Source organism: Salmo salar, chromosome ssa03, assembly GCF_905237065.1.
Source record: "Salmo salar chromosome ssa03, Ssal_v3.1, whole genome shotgun sequence".
Lineage (NCBI taxonomy): Eukaryota > Metazoa > Chordata > Actinopteri > Salmoniformes > Salmonidae > Salmo > Salmo salar.
This window is the reverse complement of record NC_059444.1, coordinates 101,286,905-101,296,904: the sequence shown is the minus strand read 5'-3', so window position 1 is coordinate 101,296,904 and position 10,000 is coordinate 101,286,905. Positions and strand designations below refer to the sequence as shown.

At 49.1% G+C, this 10,000-nt stretch overlaps 1 protein-coding gene across 1 annotated transcript in view; it reads right to left on the bottom strand.

Annotated features, from left to right (window-relative positions):
* The window catches only part of rnf216 (ring finger protein 216), a 50,761-nt gene extending 45,535 nt beyond the window's left edge, over nucleotides 1-5,226 (bottom strand). The window contains exons 1-6 of the mRNA XM_045716092.1: nucleotides 4,899-5,226; nucleotides 3,560-3,709; nucleotides 3,317-3,456; nucleotides 1,375-2,988; nucleotides 747-823; nucleotides 1-40 (exon numbers count right to left, since the gene is read on the bottom strand). The exon at nucleotides 1-40 is cut by the window's left edge and continues 66 nt beyond it. Coding sequence (XP_045572048.1) covers nucleotides 1-40; nucleotides 747-823; nucleotides 1,375-2,988; nucleotides 3,317-3,456; nucleotides 3,560-3,635 — 1,947 coding nt within the window. The 5' untranslated portion in view covers nucleotides 3,636-3,709; nucleotides 4,899-5,226. The remainder of the gene's footprint in view (nucleotides 41-746; nucleotides 824-1,374; nucleotides 2,989-3,316; nucleotides 3,457-3,559; nucleotides 3,710-4,898) is intronic.
* Between the last annotated feature and the right edge of the window lie 4,774 nt (nucleotides 5,227-10,000).

Genomic DNA, 10,000 nt, shown 5'->3' with positions numbered 1-10,000 from the left:
CCGAGGGAAGGCTGGGTTCTCCAGCAACATGTTACAGATACTGGACACACACACACACACACACACACACACACACACACACACACACACACACACACACACACACACACACACACACACACACACACACACACACACACACACACACACACACACACACACACACACACAGAGAGAATAGTAAATAGCAGGATTTTTTTATTTTTCATTCATTTTAGTCATTTAGCAGACACTCTTATCCAAAGCACTTACAGTAGTGAATACATACATTTTATACATGTTTATTTTTTTGTGCTGGCCCCCGTGGAATCGACCCCCCCTGGTGTTCAACAGCTCTCACTGAGCTACAGACACTCTTCCCAAAGCTACGTCACAGTCAGCTAACTCACTGCTTGTAAGAGATGGTCAGCGGTAGTCATGGAGATAGTTGTAGTTCTTTCAGGTCAGTGGTAGTCATGGAGATAGTTGTAGTTCTAACAATTAGTTCAGGTCAGCGGTAGTCATGGAGATAGTTGTAGTTCTAACATCATTGAGATCTTTCAGGTCATTGGTAGTCATGGAGATAGTTGTAGTTCTAACACATTGAGATCTTTCAGGTCAGTGGTAGTCATGGAGATAGTTGTAGTTCTAACAGGTCATTGAGGTCTTTCAGGTCATTGGTAGTCATGGAGATAGTTGTAGTTCTTTCAGGTCAATTGTAGTTCTTTCAGGTCATTGGTAGTCATGGAGATAGTTGTAGTTCTTACACATTGAGGTCTTTCAGGTCATTGGTCTGGATGAGTTCTGCTACATAGTTCTCCTGGACATCAGGAAACAGATCCAACTAGAGAGGAGAGGAGAGGAGAGAACAGAGGAGAGGAGAGGAGAGAACAGAGGAGAGGAGAGGGAGAGGAGAGGAGAGAGGAGAACAGAGGAGAGAGAACAGAGGAGAGAGAACAGAGGAGAGGGAGAGGAGAGGAGAGGAGAGGAGAGGGAGAGGAGAGGAGAGGAGAGGAGAGGAGAGGAGAGGGAGAGGAGAGGAGAACAGAAACAGAGGAGAACAGAGGAGAGAACAGAGGAGAACAGAGGAGAACAGAGAGAGAGAACAGAGGAGAACAGAGGAGAGGAGAGAACAGAGGAGAGGAGAGGAGAACAGAGGAGAACAGAGGAGAGGAGTGGGGAGAACAGAGGAGAACAGAGGAGAGGAGAGAACAGAGGAGAGGAGAGAACAGAGGAGAGGAGAGAACAGAGGAGAGGAGAGAACAGAGGAGAGGAGAGAACAGAGGAGAGGAGAGAACAGAGGAGAGGTTATAGACATACTAGATGTAACTATTCATTAGAAGTGAGGGTAACTATCAATAGAGAAGTGGTTGTGTTGTGTCTGGTACTGCTCACCACTCCTCTGACCAGTACTCTGACGTGGGGCTGCAGCTGAGGTCTCTCTGGTCCCTGGATTTCCTGTTGAACTGAGGGACCTGCCCTCTCCTCCGCTGCCCTGGGGACGACAGGGGCTACGGGGTTAGGGTTTAGGGGAACAGCGAGAGCTGGGACGGCGAGGGGAGGTTCAGTAACTACCACCTGAGGACCAAGGGACAGCAGCGGGGCTCCTGGCTGGGGGTTGAGGCCCCCGAGAGTCTGGTTGCCCAGGGTGATGCGATGTCCTGTCTCCGCGGGGCCCAGACGCTCGGGGGCCGATGCTACCAGCACGGCGGGGGCCGGGACCGGGACGCCGCAGGGGCCCCCAGGCCACCGTTGGGGAGCGACCTGGGGAACAAGTTGGGGACGAAGGGTTCTGGGTTGTTGCATCTGGAAAGCGCGGGTCAGGAGGAGAGCCTGGGGATCCGGGGGCGGCCGGGGCTGAGGCTGGTTGAGTGGTCCAGGGTGGAGCTGCTGTAAGGGGGATCGGGGCTGGGCATGGGGCTGAGGAGGTGCAGGGGGCTGGATGTAAGGGAGCAAAACTAACTTGACCTCCTGCAGGACAGGCCTGGTGACGGGTTGGGGTCTGGTCTGGGTTGAGGTTGAGGTGGACGGGGCGGAGGTGTCTCTGTCTCTGTACTGTGAGGTGGACGGGGCGGCGGTGTCTCTGTACTGTGAGGTGGACGGGGCGGAGGTGTCTCTGTCTCTGTACTGTGAGGTGGACGGGGCGGAGGTGTCTCTGTCTCTGTCCTGTGAGGTGGACGGGGCGGAGGTGTCTCTGTCTCTGTCCTGTGAGGTGGACGGGGCGGAGGTGTCTCTGTCTCTGTACTGTGAGGTGGATGGGGCGGAGGTGTCTCTGTACTGTGAGGTGGATGGGGCGGAGGTGTCTCTGTACTGTGAGGTGGATGGGGCGGAGGTGTCTCTGTACTGTGAGGTGGATGGGGCGGAGGTGTCTCTGTACTGTGAGGTGGACGGGGCGGAGGTGTCTCTGTACTGTGAGGTGGATGGGGCGGAGGTGTCTCTGTACTGTGAGGTGGACGGGGCGGAGGTGTCTCTGTACTGTGAGGTGGATGGGGCGGAGGTGTCTCTGTACTGTGAGGTGGATGGGGCGGAGGTGTCTCTGTCTCTGTACTGTGAGGTGGATGGGGCGGAGGTGTCTCTGTCTCTGTACTGTGAGGTGGATGGGGCGGAGGTGTCTCTGTCTCTGTACTGTGAGGTGGATGGGGCGGAGGTGTCTCTGTCTCTGTACTGTGAGGTGGATGGGGCGGAGGTGTCTCTGTACTGTGAGGTGGATGGGGCGGAGGTGTCTCTGTACTGTGAGGTGGATGGGGCGGAGGGGTCTCTGTCTCTGTACTGTGAGGTGGATGGGGCGGAGGGGTCTCTGTACTGTGAGGTGGACGGGGCGGAGGTGTCTCTGTCTCTGTACTGTGAGGTGGATGGGGCGGAGGGGTCTCTGTACTGTGACCTCGATGGAAAGGTTGCGGTCTGATGACCCTCAACCTCTTTTAGCTCTATGATTGGTCCATCGCCTTCAGAGGCCACACCCCACAGTGCTGCTGGACGAATCACACGTCGCCGTGCCGGATTCAGGGGCTGCAGAGAAAAAGAGAGTGCAAAGGAGAGAGAGAGAGAGAGAGAAGAACGGCTGGTTAGGACAGACACACAGTTAGAGAGTCTACAGACCAGACATGGGTCACCTAGTCAGCTCCAAACCTGTCCCAAGTCTGGGTTAGAGGTCAAGGTAGGGATGCTAACCATTATTAACCGGTCAGCAGCTGAACACAGAGACTGGTAGGATGGTCACCTGTCAGACAGCGAGACAGAGACCGGTAGGATGGTAGTATGCTGTCATCATCATCATCATCGTCGTCTGGCTGGTCAGACACCAGGACAGGGTGAGAGGTCAGGGGTTAAAGGTTACCTCTAGTATGCTGACATCATCATCATCGTCGTCGTCAGGTTTGTCAGAAACCAGGACAGGGCCGTTTGGGTCCAGAGCGACCGGCTCCTCGTCAGAGTCATCCAATATGGTGATGAAGTTCCTCTTACGCACTCGAAGACCTACACACACACACACACACACACACACACCAAACACACACAGTTAACGGTAGCCTGTGTGTGCTCTTGCCTTGGCTTCAGAAACCCCTGCTTGTGCTGTTACCTTGGCTACGGTGGATGTTGAAGCTGACCAGGTGGATCACGTCGTCGTCGTCGTCGGCGGCGGTTCTGTCCGCCATAGTCAATCACACTGCCCCGAGTGACACGCTGCTCGCAGACACACACTGACCGACGACACTCGACACCATCCCCCTTACACACACACACACACACACACACACAGGGTTAATACCTTATACTGCTCTGATAGACAAGACCCATTATATACCCCAACACACACGGAAGAGATGTCAAGGTGCAGGCAAAGTGTATGTGGGGTCAAGAAAAGGACTCACTGACTAGAGAAACGGTTAATTCGACGGCTACTGCAGTCAACTCCAAGCCAAACAGTAACTCAGCGGATGGGGGTCTGAACTTGGCCTGTCCTTAGCTAGCTAGGGGGGTCGGATGGGGGTCTGAACTTGGCCTGTCCTTAGCTAGCTAGGGGGGTCGGATGGGGGTCTGAACTTGGCCTGTCCTTAGCTAGCTAGGGGGGTCGGATGGGGGGTCTGAACTTGGCCTGTCCTTAGCTAGCTAGGGGGGTCGGATGGGGGTCTGAACTTGGCCTGTCCTTAGCTAGCTAGGGGGGTCGGATGGGGGTCTGAACTTGGCCTGTCCTTAGCTAGCTGGGGGGGGGGGGGGGGGGTCGGATGGGGGTCTGAACTTGGCCTGTCCTTAGCTAGCTAGGGGGTGGTCGGATGGGGGTCTGAACTTGGCCTGTCCTTAGCTAGCTAGTCATTTGTTTTGGGGGGTCGACAAAACTTTGAATTCAATACAAAAAACTTTTTTGTAGCCAACTTAGGTAGCTAGCTAATGAGTTGACGATAGTATGAAAAATGAGGAATGTAGTTAGTTAACGTTAGATAACTGTGTTTGAATGACTAACATTACTAACTAGTAAGTTAGCCTGATACTTGGACAACTCCAGCTAACAAGCGTTAGCTAGCTAGCTAACTAGCAAAACAAGTTCAACAGGGAAAGTTGTCAGTCTCGAGTTAGAAGTTTATCAAAAAAGGTGTTAGCGACCCCAACTAGTTAACTACATCAACTTTAACTAACTAAGGTTAGTACTAACTAAGTTAGTTAACATTCATGTAGCCCCACAGACGTATCTTTGATTGCAGCCGTAACGTTACAGAGACAGCTAACGTTAGCTTAGCTAACTAACTACTGTACTTGTTATAGGTAGTTACTAACGTTAGTCAACTATATAGTACTGTACTAGCTAACGTTAGCAAACAGAAGTAATGTTAAAGAAACAAAAAAAATCATGTCAGTTAATAAAATAAGACAACAACAAACAAAAAAACATTTTCTATATGCTGTTGAAGTTGTCACTTTACCTGAGTGTTCACTGGCGGAGTTGGCTGTGATTTAACATGTTTGTTTACACTTTCGGTTCAGTTGTATCTGTTTGGGCTAACCTAGCTTGCTAACGAGAGACAAACACCCGCTTATACTTCAAATTAGCTACTTAACCAGTAAGATAATCTAATAAGCTAGCTATGTAATAATTAACAACGCTATAGGTCATTAAATCTCACAAATCTCGGATGTTATTGAATGTCCCAAACAAAAACAAAACAAAAAAAAAAAAATCACACTTAGCTCTAATTCAAAATATTTGGCTAACAACGAACATAACCGGAAATCGAAACAACCTACCAAAAACAAGACTGGCTACGTCAGTGCGTCACACAGACTTCAGCGCAGCAATCTGGGGGATGTAGTTCTATCAGATCATTTGTAGTTTAGTCAATTATTAAAGATATTGGCCGTGTTCGAGAACATCAAAACCGTAATATAATGTAATATATAATATAATATAATATAATATAATGTAATATATAATATAATATAATATAATGTAATATATAATATAATGTAATATATCCATGGGTGAATTGTGACTGACTGATCTACAAAATATTAAGACAGTAGTTATTTTAAGATGCAAAGGTGATTTGTTGATCAGTCAACCGCCTGCACTGTCAGCCGCAATGGCGAACAAGCCCAATAGGGAGCGTTGCTGAAGCATGCCAGATCTTACAGTGCCAAGGGTAGGTAAATTACATATCATCTAACCACATAATGGGCGTGTTCAAGGATCAAAACCCGGAAATGTATCATGAGTAAATTGTGACTGACTGACTGATCTACAAATAATAATGAGAGTTATTTATAATTCAAGGTGATTTGTAGATCAGTCAGTAGGGACTATGGTGGTCTGCTTGAAACATGTAGGAATTACAGACTGGGTCAGGGAGATGTAATACCTTTTATGCTCGCTTTCGAGGCAAGCAACACTGAAGCATGCATGAGAGCACCAGCTGTTCCGGACGACGGTGTGATCACGCTCTCCGTAGCCGATCTGAGCAAGACCTTTAAACAGGTCAACATTCAGAAGGCCACGGGGCCAGACGGATTACCAGGACGTGTACTCAGAGCATGCCTGGACCAACTGGCAAGTGCCTTCACTGACATTTTCAACCTCTCCCTGACCCAGTCTGTAATTCCTACATGTTTCAAGCAGACCACCATAGTCCCTGTGCCAAAGAACACTAAGGTAACCTGCCTAAATGACTACCGACCCGTAGCACTCACGTCTGTAGCCATGAAGTGCTTTGAAAGGCTGGTCATGGCTCACATCAACACCATTATCCCAGAAATCATAGACCCACTCCAATTCGCATACCGCCCCAACAGATCCACAGATGATGCAATCTCTATTGCCACTCCACACTGCCCTTTCCCACCTGGACAAAAGGAACACATATGTGAGAATGCTGTTCATCGACTACAGCTCAGCGTTCAACACCATGGTGCCCACGAAGCTCATCACTAAGCCAAGGACCCCGGGGACTAAACACCTCCCTCTGCAACTGGATCCTGGACTTCCTGACGGGCCGCCCCCAGGTGGTAAGGGTAGGTAACAACACATCTGCCACACTGACCCTCAACACTGGGGCCCCTCAGGGGTGCATGCTCAGTCCCCTCCTGTACTCCCTGTTCACCCACGACTGCACGGCCAGGCACGACTCCAACAGCATCATTAAATTTGCTGATGACACAATGGTGGTAGGCCTGATCACCGTCAACGATGAAGACAGCCTATAGGGAGGAGGTCAGAGACCTGGCCATGTGGTGCAAGGACAACAACCTCTCCCTCAATGTGAGCAAGACAAAGGAGTTGATCGTGGACCTCAGGAAAAAGAGGGCCGAGCACGCCCCCATTCTCATCGACAGGGCTGCAGTGGAGCAGGTTGAGACCTTCAAGTTCCTCGGTGTCCACATTTACCAACAAACTAACATGGTCTAAGCACACCAAGACAGTCGTGAAGAGGGCACGACAAAACCTATTCCCCCTCAGGGGACTGAAAATATTTGGCATGGGTCCTCAGATCCTCAAAAGGTTCTACAGCTGCACCATCGAGAGCATCCTGACTGACTGCATCACTGCCTGGTATGGCAACTGCTTGGCCTCCGACCGCAAGGCACTACAGAGGGTAGTACAAACGGCCCAGTACATCACTGGGGTCAAGCTTCCTGCCATCCAGGACCATTATACCAGGCGGTGTCAGAGGAAGGCCCTAAAGCTTGTCAAAGACTCCAGCCACCGTAGTCATAGACTGTTCTCTCGGCTACCGCACGGCAAGCGGTACCGGAGCGCAAAGTCTAGGTCCAAAAGGCTTCTAAACAGCTTCTACCCCCAAGCCATAAGACTCCTGAACATCTAATCAAATGGCTACTCAGACTAGTTGCATTGCCCCTCCTCTTTTACACCGCTGCTACTCTCTGTTGTTATCATCTATGCATAGTCACTTTAATAACTCAACCTACATGTACATAGTACCTTGACTAACCGCTGCCCCCGCACATTGAATGTCCCGGTACCCCCTGTATATAGCCTCCACATTGACTCTGTACCGGTACCCCCTGTATATAGCCTCCACATTGACTCTGTACCGGTACCCCCCTGTATATAGCCTCCACATTGACTCTGTACCGGTACCCCCTGTATATAGCCTCTACATTGACTCTGTACCGGTACCCCCTGTATATAGCCTCCACATTGACTCTGTACCGGTACCCCCCTGTATATAGCCTCCACATTGACTCTGTACCGGTACCCCCTGTATATAGCCTCCACATTGACTCTGTACTGGTACCCCCCTGTATATAGCCTCCACATTGACTCTGTACCGTAATACCCTGTATATAGCCTCCACATTGACTCTGTACCGGTACCCCCTGTATATAGCCTCCACATTGACTCTGTACCAGTACCCCCTGTATATAGTCTCCACATTGACTCTGTACCGGTACCCCCCCTGTATATAGCCTCCACATTGACTCTGTACCGTAACACCCTGTATATAGCCTCCACATTGACTCTGTACCGGTACCCCCTGTATATAGCCTCCACACTGACTCTGTACCGTAATACCCTGTATATAGCCTCCACATTGACTCTGTACCGGTACCCCCTGTATATAGCCTCCACATTGACTCTGTACCGGTACCCCCTGTATATAGCCTCCACATTGACTCTGTACCGGTACCCCCTGTATATAGCCTCCACATTGACTCTGTACCGTAACACCCTGTATATAGCCTCCACATTGACTCTGTACCGTAATACCCTGTATATAGCCTCCACATTGACTCTGTACCGTAATACCCTGTATACAGCCTCCACATTGACTCTGTACCGTAATACCCTGTATATAGCCTCCACACTGACTCTGTACCGGTACCCCCTGTATATAGCCTCCACATTGACTCTGTACCGGTACCCCCAAGATATGGCCTCCACATTGACTCTGTACTGTAATACCCTGTATATGGCCTCCACATTGACTCTGTACTGTAATACCCTGTATATGGCCTCCACATTGACTCTGTACTCCGTGCCAACTCTGTACCGTAAACCCTGTATATAGCCTCCACACTGACTCTGTACCGTTACCCCCTGTATATAGCCTCCACATTGACTCTGTACCGGTACCCCCAAGATATGGCCTCCACATTGACTCTGTACTGTAATACCCTGTATATGGCCTCCACATTGACTCTGTACTGTAATACCCTGTATATGGCCTCCACATTGACTCTGTACTGTAATACCCTGTATATGGCCTCCACATTGACTCTGTACTGTAATACCCTGTATATAGTCTCTATTGTTATTTTATTTCTGCTCTTTAATTACTTGTTACTTTTATTTCTTATTCTTATCCGTATTTTTTTAAACTGCATTGTTGTTTAGGGGCTCGTAAGTAAGCATTTCACTGTAAGGTCTCCAGTATTGACTTTTCCCAGTGAACTTTGACCTACTGTTGAAATCAGTATCTAAACAGGTCAGTGTGATACACAATAGCATTCAGCTAGCCAAAACTAACATTCTGGTATAGTGCAGTCAGTGTCAACACAAACAAAGTAGAACAAAACAGAAATGTGTATTATAACAAACATTTCCAGGGTTGACTGCTATGGTTGAAAAAAAACATCTAAACATTTTTTAACCAGTACGGCTCACAATGGTGGCATTGGGCCAATTTACTGACACAATAACTAGGTTTTGAAGCATGAATGAAATGTTTTGGGTGAGTTAGTACCTTTTGCAGACATGCAATAGAGTTGTGATGTCCCATTTAAAAACAGTTCTGACAATAACAGTTTAGAGAATGTTAAGACTGTTTTTAAAAATAAAAAAAAATGAGTCAAAGCGATTGAGAAACTGTAATACAGACAGTATTAACAGTGGTCCTAGAACAGAGCCCTGTGGCACCCCCTTCTGGACAGTATTAACAGTGGTCCTAGAACAGAGCCCTGTGGCACCCCCTTCTGGACAGTATTAACAGTGGTCCTAGAACAGAGCCCTGTGGCACCCCCTTCTGGACAGTATTAACAGTGGTCCTAGAACAGAGCCCTGTGGCACCCCCTTCTGGACAGTATTAACAGTGGTCCTAGAACAGAGCCCTGTGGCACCCCCCTTCTGGACAGTATTAACAGTGGTCCTAGAACAGAGCCCTGTGGCACCCCCTTCTGGACAGTATTAACAGTGGTCCTAGAACAGAGCCCTGTGGCACCCCCTTCTGGACAGTATTAACAGTGGTCCTAGAACAGAGCCGTGTGGCACCCCCTTCTGGACAGTATTAACAGTGGTCCGAGAACAGAGCTCTGTGGCACCCCCTTCTGGACAGTATTAACAGTGGTCCAAGAACAGAGCTCTGTGGCACCCCCTTCTGGACAGTATTGAACAGTGGTCCTAGAACAGAGCCCTGTGGCACCCCCTTCTGGACAGTTAACATATCAGATGACTTGCATCAAACTGGACACACAGTTCAATCTGCCAGTTAGCGTTTTAACTATGAGACTGACTTGGATCAGATAATCCCATATTGACAAGTCTTTGCAACACGAATACAAATCGTGTATTGTG